The 12,330-nt window shown below is 35.3% G+C and overlaps 1 protein-coding gene across 1 annotated transcript in view; it reads left to right on the forward strand.

Annotated features, from left to right (window-relative positions):
• The window catches only part of CPQ (carboxypeptidase Q), a 458,745-nt gene that overhangs the window by 85,713 nt on the left and 360,702 nt on the right, over positions 1-12,330 (forward strand). The window contains exon 2 of the mRNA XM_079126296.1: positions 5,966-6,430. Coding sequence (XP_078982422.1) covers positions 5,998-6,430 — 433 coding nt within the window. The 5' untranslated portion in view covers positions 5,966-5,997. The remainder of the gene's footprint in view (positions 1-5,965; positions 6,431-12,330) is intronic.

Genomic DNA, 12,330 nt, shown 5'->3' on the forward strand with positions numbered 1-12,330 from the left:
TTTTTTTGTATTTGCTAAGAGTTGCTTTGTGGCCTAAGATATGATCTGCTTTAGAAAATGATCCATATGTTGCTGAGAAGAAAGTGTATTTAGCCATTAATGAAGAAAATATTCTATATATGTCTGTTAAGTTTAAATCATTACTTATAGTTTTTAGTTAAGCTTATTTATTTAGTTTTTGCTTGGAAGATCTATCTAGTGATGAGAGAGAGGCATGTTAGACTCACCCAGTATTATTGTGTTGTGGTCTGTTTAACTCCTAATATTAAGAAGGATTTGTTTGATGTATATAGATGCTCCATTGTTTGGGGCATAAATATTTACAATTGTTATTTCTTCTTGTTGTATAATTCCCTTAGGCAGTATGAAATGACCTTCTTTGTCTCTTTTGATTAACTTTGGCTTGAAGTCCACTTTATCTGATGTGAGGGTAGAAAGCCCTACTTGTTTGCAAGATCCATGCAAAGGACATATTTTTTCTCATCCTCTCATCTTCAGTCTGTGAATGTCTTTGCCTGTGAGGTGAGTCGCTTGGAGACAGCATATTGTTGGGTCTGTTTTTTTTAAATCCCATCTGCCAGTATGTCTTTTGATTGATGAGTTTAGACCATTTACATTCAATGTTATTATTGAGAGATGATTTTTATTCCATATCATTTTGATTTACTTCTAATTTTTAATTTGAATTTGTTTCTCCTTTGAGTATTTTTCTAGTTTAGTTTCTCCCTCTGCTGGTTTTCATTTCCTCATGAAATATTTCATTGAGTATGTTTTATAGTGCAGTCTTTCTAGCTGTGAATTCTTTTAACTTTTTTTCTTTTTATTGTGGGGGCCCTTGTATTTCTGATACAGGGCAGACTAAGGGTCTTTCAATCAGCACAGGGAACTTCAGTTTGATCAGTGTAGTGCCAGCACTTTGTGGTACATTTAAGACGGTTTGCCTTCTAATTACTGTGTTATTTCTGATTTTATCTAATGCTTTCGTTTTCTTTGATAAAAAAAAGTTACATATGTCTATCATTTATCATTTACTGTGTAAACTTGTGCATTTTGATTTTCCTAAAATTAGCCCTGAGCTTCTAGGGCTGTCCCCTGGTACAGTACTAACATTAGATTTGCTGAGTGAGTTTATATTAGTTTTATCCAACCCTGTCTTAATTTTATACACTAAAATATCTGTACCCTTGGCCCAGTGTTTTTACACACAGGAGGGCTAGTGTTTTTAGTCATTGTTTCTTTTATCACCTTCTGCTTTGCCCTGACTCCAGGTCTAGAGTAAATTTTTGATGTACAGTGACCCTAAATCTGCCTTAGGAGAGACTTTCTTCAAATTACCCTTGATTATTCGTCTTTATGCAATCCTATCCTCTCTTTTTATTTCATTATTTTAATTTTTATGATAAGTATCTTAATTATTACTGGAATGTACAAATCAATTAGATTATAGTTCTAGTGTTTTAAAATTGCATATTATATTTTATCTCATTTTTCTTAAGTGGGATATGATATTTCAATATCTTGTTCAAATTTTGTTACCTCTCCAAATTTAGATTATTAACAATAATAATTTCTGTAATTTACCAGCAAAAATCTTAGTTGAGCTACTATAACTTTCTAAAAACAATAATAATAAAAGATCCTCTAGTACTCAGTTCAAATTATGTTCCAGGGAAGACCAGGCATGGAATCAATGAACATATACTTACTGTTTACCTACATTAGGTGTACTAGGGATTTCTTATGTAGTTCATTGTTTTGCACCTTCAATCTTAGTAGATATTTCAAGTATTGATGTTACACTCGGGAAAACTGATCTTTTGAAACATATCTTCATCTTTTAAATTAATCTACATTCAAAAATAGCATTTTTGCATTTGTGGGATTTGAAGATTTGGATTAGTTAAGGTATTCAGAACAACACAGGCATCAGTTTCTGTTTTAAAGTCTCATTTTTTAAAGTGTCAAAATTAATCTGACTGCTAAGTATTATTATCAAAATGACATGCTATTTATTAGTATAAGTGACATACATGCAAAAGTATATAAAAATGGGACTTTTAGGCATTGTTATTATGAACCTAGCTTTCTTTTATTATTATTATTAGTAGTAGTAGTAGTAGTAGTAGTAATCATCCAAGAGTGAACCTGTCTTTCAACTTGACTGGTGGTCCCTGGGGGAGGGGTTTGGGTCCCTGTCCTCTGCCTGCTGAGCCACCTTTCTTTGAGGATGCTGTCTTCATGTCTTGTTTTCTCTAAAGCTATTTATGAAAACCTATTCACATGGTGCTTTGTGCATAAGTCTGTTTGAGCACATGCATTTCATTATAGTTACTTGCTTCTTAGACTGCATTTGGGTATTACTCATTGAGTTTCTATTATATATAAATGCATACCATTTCCTATTAAAAGAATTTATAATCCTCCAGGAAGTCTGTATTCATTGGTCCAGGTACCTGGTTGATTGAGGTTGCTGGTTTATTTCCTGCCTGGGAATCACAATATAGTCCTTGGTTAACTTTCTACAAAACAAGGGTATGGACTAGGGATCCCTAAGCTCTTTTTTAATGCTACAGTGTTGTTATTGTGATTCTAATTCATCACTAGAAATGTATTGTGAAATTATTAATTAACATTTACAGAATGCTTAGAGAATTTTTATTAAGTAGATACTTGTGGTATGAGTGGTTCATAAGATGGTTTATATAAATCTTTCTTATTTTCTTCTTTTTTCCTTTGCGCTAACACCACATTGGAAAAACGTTCTTTTAAGAATAAACTGTAATATGGTGGAATGTTTCGATTTGCCTAACAATATTTAACTTTCACAAACAAACATCAGTACAGTGATCACAAAAACCAAGAACCTATACATGTCAATAGTGGTGATAATCCAGAAAGCAGCAGCATACATTTTCAAAGTTTTTATTCCTGTAGCTTCTTTGTGAAGGAGAGACCAGTACTCTAATACCCTAATAACACTACGACATAGAGAGATTAAATGCTCATTTATTTCTTAAATTAAAAAAAATAAACAAATGTATTGAGTGCCCAGCATTTGAAGGTGCAGTGGTGAATAATTTATCCTACTGGACTATGAGGGTAGGGGAGAGAGATTTATAAACCAATATGTGACTGATAAAATATTACAGAGGAAGCACAGAAGATGGTGCAGATAACTCGGGTGTTGTTTGGTAAGGCTCCACAGAGGAGGTGATTTTTAAAGCATTCTCATTAAAGAATGAATGAAAGCATTTGCTAGGAGAGTAGGAGCAGGGCAAGAAGGGCCTTGCAATAAGAGAATGCATGTGTGCGGGGACCCTGAGTTATGAATGGGCCTGGGAATTTGAAGCACAGTGTGAAGTTCAATGCAGCTACATCACTATTGTCCAATATATGTATAAATATGTAACCTAACAATTTCCAATAGCCATATTAATAACAAATGAAATAGGTGAACTCAATAATAATATATCTTACTTAACCCTATATTTATGAAATATTTTAATATTTGTCTTTAAAATCAAATTAAGTGCATATTTTACACTTACAGAATCAAAATATCTGAATTTGGGGTAGCCACAGTTCAAGTGCTCCATATCTAGAAGCTTAGAAATTTGGGGAGTGCGTGTGTGGGGTGGGTGAAGAGAATGAAAACCCACAAGTGTGCTCTAGAAGGGAGGAGGAAGAGGGAGGAAGTTGAAGTAGCTGTTGGCATCATTTTTTGAAAGACCTTGCTTAGGTGCCAGCTGAATTTAAAATTTATCCTTATAATATAGTAGCTTGTGACTGTGTTTCTGAAATTACCTGTAGGGCAGGACCATTTTTTTTTTTAAATTTGAATTTGTTACAGACTAAAACTTTTGTAAAATATAGTAACAGTGAATTAGAAAAATAAAGTGAAGCACCAATTTTTTTTTAATCATTAGATTTGACAGATGTTGTCTGGGTCCATTTGTGCTGTTCTAACAATACCACAGACAGGCTTATCAATAACAAACAAATTGACTCACTGTTTTGGAGCCTGGGAAGTCTAAGGTTGGAGGTGGACATCTGATGAGGTCCTTTATATTGTGCTATGTAGATGGAAAACATCATGTGTTAGAAGGGGAAGAGAGGACAAGAAAGAGAGCAAGAGAGGTGAACCCACTCTTAACACAGTGAGTCCACTCCATGATAACAGCATTAGTTCAGTCATGAGGGTGGAGCCCACAGACCCTAAACACCTTTAAAGGCCTCACCTCCCAATACTGCCCAGTGGTGCTGAAAGTTCAACGTGTGTTTTGGAAGGAGCAAGTGTTCAAATCATAGCAGATATGTAATCTACAAGTGTCTAAACCGGATGTATGCAACCCCTTGTAACGATAGAAATGTTCTCTCAGTCTGGACACTAGAGTAGCCACTAGTCACATGTGCACATTGAATGCTTGAAATGTGGCTAGTGTGAGTGAGGATTTAAATTTTTCATTTCATTTCATTTTAATTGATTTAAATCGAAATAACTACATGAGACTATTGGCTACTGTGTTGGGTAGCACAAAATAGATTCACTCCTAATCTTTGCATTTACCCAATGTGGACTAGTAAAACCAGTCTGTGGATTGGCTTCAGTCCCAGAGCCATACTGTAAGTAGCACTGTTTAGAACATGGGTCCCAGAACTAGGATGGCTTTGTGTGTCAGCAAGCCACTTAATCTCTCAATGCTGGTGCCCCAGTTCCTCGTTTGTGAAATAAAGGTAATAATAAGAAACTACTTCATATAGTTGGGTTGTTATGAGGATTAAATGTGTTAATGAATGCAATGTACTTAGAACACTGTTAGATGCATGGCAATAAATGTATTTTGTTATTATCATTATTGTTTTCATTATTATTGTGTAGGCGATGGATATCATAAGCTAATGGAAACAAAGCCCAGTCTCTTTATTAAATCTCTGCTTTTTGTAACAATTTAGACTTCTTCCTTCTAAAAGCATGCCACAGTCCCTGGTACATAGTTGGTGTTCAATAAATAACTTTTGAACCCATAAAATACTTTTGGACTGCAGATGAAGAAGCAATTATTCTTAGTGGAAAGGGGATTAGAAAAAGCACTGAGAAAAGATGACATCTGAAAGTGCCTCAAAGGACATGCTCAACAAGCAGAGGAGAGAGCGTGTCAGCCATGAGAGCAGTGATACCCACCAGATCATACTCTATTTAGAGGGAGATGCGGCACATGACACTCTTTGCCCTATCATTGCTCCCGCTGCTTCTTTCTCCCATTCCTGGTTCTCTTTGATTTTAATCTTTCAGTAGACAGGATGACTAAGTAGCAAGAGTTTCTATGTTTTAATTGCCCTGTTTTTTTAAATTTATTTTTATTGTAAACAAATGGGATACATCTCGTTTCTCTGTTTATACGTGAAGTAGAGGCATACCATTTGTGTAATCATATATCTACACAGGGTAATGGTGTTTGATTCATTCTGTTATTTTTTCCTTCCCCCCACCCCTCCCACCCCTCTTTCCCCTCTATACAGTCCCTCCTTCCTCCATTCTTGTACCCCTCCCACCCCCCATTATGTGTCATCATCCACTTATCAGCGAAATCATTCGTCCTTTGGTTTTTTGAGATTGGCTTATCTCACTTAGCATGATATTCTCCAATTTCATCCATTTGCCTGCAAATGCCATAATTTTATTCTTCTTTAAGGCTGAGTAATATTCCATTGTGTATATATACCACAGTTTCTTTATCCATTCATCAATTGAAGGGCATCTAGGTTGGTTCCACAATCTGCTATTGCCCTATTTTTGATAAGACCAGTCACTACCTCTTGTCCATTCTTGGGAGTAATGGTGCTTGAATATGATGGAGGAGGCTGGATGCTAGTTGGGAAGGAAAGGGAAGGGGCTGCCCCTTGAAAAGCAGTCCCTGGATTATGGGTAGATGATCCTAACACATCATGTTTTTTACTTACATAGATTATTTTGGGAAGAAAACCAACTCGAAAAAAATGAAGTTCCTTCTTTTCACTTTTGTTGGTGTTATTCACCTTTTATCCTTCGGCTCTGGGAAAGCTGTATATAAGAATGGCATCTCTCGGAGAACTTTTCAAGAAATAAAGGAAGAAATTGCTGGCTATGAAGATGTTGCTAAAGCCATTATCAACCTTGCTGTTTATGGTAAAGCCCAGAACCGGTCCTATGAGCGATTGGCACTTCTGGTTGATACTGTTGGGCCCAGACTGAGTGGCTCCAAGAACCTAGAAAAAGCCATTGAAATCATGTACCAAAACCTGCAGCAAAATGGACTGGAGAATGTCCACCTAGAACCAGTCAAAATACCCCACTGGGAAAGGGGAGAAGAATCTGCTGTGATGCTGGCTCCAAGAATTCACAAGATGGCTATCATGGGTCTTGGCAGCAGCATTGGGACTCCCCCAGAAGGTATCGTTTGACTTTTCAATTTGCTATGTATTTTGCTCAACTAATGTCAGTTAGCATAATTGATTATGATATGCATGATTCGTATTATTATTTGGACAACAGAAAGGGAAATATAATCACTTCTACTCTATTGACTTAATGAGTTCTCCACTCTTAACATTCTTTTTCTGCCTTTCTCTCCTTCCTTACTTCTGTTGCTTTTTTTCTTTTTTTTTTTTAAACAAGATTGTGTAGGGTCAATTCTGAAATGAATGCTCTATACCTTTTGGTCCCTGAGACTTTAAGCCCCATCTCTTACTAATTGTGATATAATATAAAATTAGCATCATTCTGTAGAAAATAAGATATATGTGAATAGAATATTTCTTCTATGTGGCCTCAGTGTACAGAATTTCTTAGAATTATTGAAGTAGGAAACAGAAGCTGTGCAGTGAATCAATTTCATTTGTTGTTGTTGTTATTATTATTTACAGAAACTGAGCCTCCAAATGCAAGGAATCATCAAGGGTCATGTTCAAACTTTACTTATCAGAACCCTGGCTCAGTTTTGTTAGACATAATAAATGCCTAGATAGGAAATAAATAGCCAGTCAACAGTGAGCCATCGGTCAGTCTTGAATGTATTCATGGACTAATTTCCCATGGCAGATGAATTAGTTTCTGTTCTTTTGACTTTCTCTTATGCCCGAGAAGTAAAGTAGATTGTCAGTTTTTAAAAAATATTTATTGAGGTATAATTCATACACTGTAACATTCATCCATTTAAAACATACAATTCTGTGGTTCTTAGTTTATTCAGAGTTATTAAACCTTATTGTAGAACATTTAGGTTGTAGAACACAATCTAATTGTAGAATATTTTCATCAACCGCAGAAAAAAATACCATTACCCACTAGGAGCCACTCTTACCTGTTTCCTACTGAGTCCTACTTTGCTTTCTGTCTTTATAGATTTGCTTATTCTGGACATTTCATATAAATGGAATAATATGCTCTGTGGTCTTTTGTGACCAGATTCTTTCTGGTTTTACCTATGTTGTGACATTCATTTTATGGATGTACCATATTTAATTTGTCTTTTCATCAGTTGATGGACATTGGGGTAGTTTCCAGTTTTTGATAATTATGAGTAATGCTGCTATAGATGTTTATGCACAAGTTTTTCTGTGGACATGTTTTCATTTCTCTTGGCTATATACCAAGGAGTAGAATTGCTGGGTCATTTGGTAATGCTATACTTAATTTTTTGAGGTACTGCCAAATTGTTTTCTAATGTGGCCACAGCATTTGTTTTAGTTACCTTTTCCTCACTATGACCAAAACCCCTGACAAGAACAACTTAGAAGAGGAAAAGTTTATTTCTGCTCATGGTTTCAAGGTTTAGTTTATGGTTGGCCAACTCTGTTGCTCTGGGCCCAAGGTGAGGTAGAACATAATGACAGAAGGGTGTGGTGGAGCAAAGCAGCTCAGGACGTGCCAACCATGAAGCAAAAAGAGAGAGAGGGAGAGAGGGTACTCTGCTCACTGAGGACAAAATATAAACCAAAGGAATGCCTCTAGTGACCTATTTTTTCTAGCCATGTACTCTCTGCCTATAATTACTTCCTAGTTAATCCATATCATTGGATTAATTCACTGATTAGATTAGGCTTTTATAACCTAATTGTTTTACCTCTGAACATTCTTGCATTGTCTCACACATGAACTTTTGGGGGACCCCTCATATCTAAACCATAATTTCTGCCCCTGACCCTCAAAAGCTCATGCTCGTTATGCAATGCAAAATACATTTGGTCCGTGTTCCAGATTCCCCATAGTATAAACAGTTCTAGCATTACCCAAAAATCCAAGTCCAAAATCTCATGTAAGACTCAAGGCAAACTCATATATGTTTTTACCTATAAAGAACAAAAGCAAGTTACGTATATTTAGCGTATAATGGCAAAGAGCAAACACCATTTTATGTTCTCAATATTAAGTATTTTTTTCTATATACTTGTCAACACCTGTGTTGGTTATAGCTATCCTACTGGATATGAAGTGTTATCTCATTATGGTTTTTATTTGCATTTCCCAAATGACAAATGACATTGAGCATCCTTCCATATTCTTACTGGACATTTGTATGTCTACTTTGCAAATTATTTGCCTGTCTTTATATTGGACTACTTGGTTTTTAAAAATTGAGTTGGAAAAGCTCTGTTTTGTATTGTGGATATAAGTCCCTTTTCAAATACATAATTTACAAATGTTCTCTTCAATTATAGAGATTGTCTCTTCACTATCTTTATGATTTTGCTGCAGAAATCTTTAATTATGATTTAGTCCAATTTTTTATAACCTGTGATTTTTGTGTCCTATCCAAAAAAATCGCTAAAACCAAGGTCACAAATATAATTTTACTGGATATATGATTCTTAGTTGATAATTTTTTTTACTGTCAGCACCTTGGATATGTCATTCCATTGCCATCTGGACTCCATAGTTTCTGATGAGAAGTTAGCTGTTAAAATCTTGGAGGTTCTCTTACATGATAGGTCATTTCATAATGCTTTAAAATTTTCTATTTTCATTTTTAATCTTTTACTTTGTACCTAGTAAAAAGGTACCTTTTACTTTGTACCTTTGTACCTAGTGGGTTTCTGCTTTTATCTTATTTGGACATTTATCTTCTTGGATGTGTAGATTAATGTCTTCATCAAATTTGGAAAGTTTTTAGTGATTATTTTTTACAGATATTTTTCTTTCCTCTTTTCCTCTTTTTCTTATACTACATTTATAAGTATGTTGATGTATTTCATGATTTCCTACATTTCTTCAAGGTGCTGCCCATTTTTCTCACATTTATTTTCTCTCTCTCTCTTCAGTGTGCATAACCTTTATCAATCTATCATTGAATCCACTGATTCTTTTTTCCATTAGATCAAATCTGTTCTGAAACTCTACACAGAATTTTTCTTTTCATAATTTTTCTATTATAGTTTTCAACTCTAGAGTTTCCTTTTGGTTTTCTTTAAATGCTATTTTTATTTTTTAATATTATTCATTTGATCAGACATTGTTATCATGTCTTCCTTTAATTATTTATTACTTTTACTATTACTTTTATTACCTTGAACATGCTCATAATGGCTGTTTTGAAATCTTTTTCTGCTGAGTCCTATATCTGGGCTCCCTTGTAGACAGTTTTTACTGTGTACTTTTTGTTTAATGTATGATTAACAATTTGTTGTTTCTTTTCCTGACATAATATCTTAATTGAAAATGAATATTTTAAATAATATATTACAGAAAGCCTGCATATTTATCTCTCCCATTTTGGTCATTGGATTAATATATGAAATTATAATTTAAAATTATATATATAATATATATGTATATATATATTTGTAGGCATGCATGGTTTATTTTAAAACAATACCTTTATTTTTTGTTTTAAAATGTTAGCTTATAAAAATTTGCAAGTATGCTATAAAGAACTACCATATATCATCTAGATTGTTCAATTGTTAACATTCTGTCATATCTGCCTTGTTATTCTCTCTCTCTCTCTCTCTCTCTCTCTCTCTCTCTCTCCACAAACACACACACACACACACACACACACACATCACGTCACATTTTGCTAAACAATTTGAGATTAAATTGCAGATACGAAGCTCCATTATGTTTTTTGTTGTTGGTTGTTGTTGTTGGGGGGAAGGAGGTCTCCTTAATTTCGCACTCAACTATTCTGAAAGTATCACTAGGGTGGCCAGTTTTGATCTCTCGAAAGGCTGAATGAATAGGTGGTAGAGAACCCTGAACTTCTTAGGGAGTCCCTTAACCTGGGTTCTAGTGTCAGTCAGGAGTTTGTTCAGTTGCCTTCTATTAAGCACAAATCTGGGATAGGTACCAATTTTCAGGCCTCCTTTTAAAACCCTCCCAAATGTCTTAAAAATGCTAGACTTGACTTCTTTTTCTTTTCTTTCTTCCTTTTCTTTGCCTCCTCTTCCTCTTCTTCTTACCCTTTTCTCCCTCCCTTCCCTTTCTCTTTTCCCTACCTTCCCTTTATCCCTTCCCTTTCCCCTTATCCTTTCCCTTTTTTCTCCCCTCCCCTCCCTCTCTCCCTCCCTCCCTCCCTTCCTTCTTTCTTTCCTTCCTTCCTTCCAGAAAAGCAGACTTTAACAGGTTATGAGGTTTACCCAGGATTATACAACTAGTAACAGGGCATGTTGAGGCATAAACAATTGTGAAACTCCAGAGTTTGTGTTTTTAGTCATTGAACCACATTGCCTCACATACAAATATTTTGATGTTATTTTCATCTGTAAGATTCCTATTCATAGCCATGTAGCTAAAGCTGATCTATTTCAAAAGCTACTGTACCTGTATTGTAATGCATCTTCTTTTTGGACATGTTTTTCTATTCTTGTTATTTTCTTATCCTCATTTGTCATTCTGTAGTGGGGCCTGCTCTTCCTTGGCTATCTGCCTGGTATTGAAAACTAAGCCAAGTTGCTGATTGCTCCTGGGGCCTTCAAATCCCAGGGGAAGTAAGTTATACTCACTGGAATCTATTCTGGTGTTCCAAGACACACTTTCACCCCACTCCTCATTCCATGGGGTTCAAAGCAGACAAACAGTTGTCTGGCAACTGGACTATTTTAGGTTCTGAGGAGACTAGAGAGTTAGTCTAGACCAAGTGTGGAAGATTCCCATAGGAAGTGGAGTAAAATCTGCATAGAAGAATCTCAAGATGTAAGCAGAGTGATACAGAGACACTTCGTAGCCATTCTCCTAGGAAGCCGATCTTCCAACTTTGGCTTAGCTACTAACCTGTTGTGTGAACTTGGTTTTGAGTCATTTAATTACCACAGGCCTTAATATTGTGACTTGAAAAAGGAGAGTTAGTTGGAAGGGGAATCTGTAAGGTTTCCTTCAGACTGGGAGATGTGATTTTTATGAGAATCCACAAGGGATCAGGCAAGCTAGAAAGAGGTGGGTTCTCCCAGCACATGTGATGATGCAAATTCCTTGTATAACCAGAGAGGATAATTTTTTAGCTTTCCAGTTCTAGATTTGAGTTTTATAATTCGTGCTAGTTTTTCCCAGTGACAAGGTGAGGGTTCTGTGATATATTTGTGAGTTCACAGGATATATAAGCTGTTTATGTAAGAAGAGATGTAGAACAAAAACAGTCTTAGAATTAAGCTTTGAGAAATAATAATCTCTGAAGAATCCCAAGATAATATAACTGATGTCAGATTTGAAGGGAACAGGGGGAAGAATGAGACTCAGCGGTCAAACCCAGAATAGTCTGACATATGGGCAAAAAAGAGGAATGTGGGTAAAATGTATGGCTGTTCCCCAGCAGACACAGCTCTGGGTTTTCATGCTGTTGGGTCTCTGAGCCCACTCGGCAAATCACTGAACGTTTACTAATACATTTCTGCAGAGGTACAGGGATTTCCTTCAATACTCTGTTATAAATTGCATGTTTGATATCAACTTGAGAGTTCCTGAAGGCCTGGAGTGAATCTTATCCATTTCTGTATCCTAACATCCTAACACCATATTCAATAAGTAGTAGTTATTCATTCAATGTTTGAGCAACAGTGGATTTTTTAGGTAGTTCTTTCTTTGGGGTATTATCTAATTGTAATAAAAAAGTACCTTCTCCTTCTATATACTGAATGACAATGCTCCCAGCCCATTATCATTTACTTAGAATTTTTTCTGATTATAAAATCAATACCTGCTTATCACAGAAAATATGTACATAAATGTAGCAATGAATAAAAATCATGTTTGATTTTCTCTCCACTGGGATCATTGCTGTCATATGTATTTTTCCTCCATTATTTCCATATCTATATATATTTTTAATTTACAAGTTTTTTTGAAATTTATTTTTATTT

Source organism: Sciurus vulgaris, assembly GCF_902686455.1.
Source record: "Sciurus vulgaris genome assembly, chromosome: 1".
In the NCBI taxonomy this organism is placed as follows: domain Eukaryota; kingdom Metazoa; phylum Chordata; class Mammalia; order Rodentia; family Sciuridae; genus Sciurus; species Sciurus vulgaris.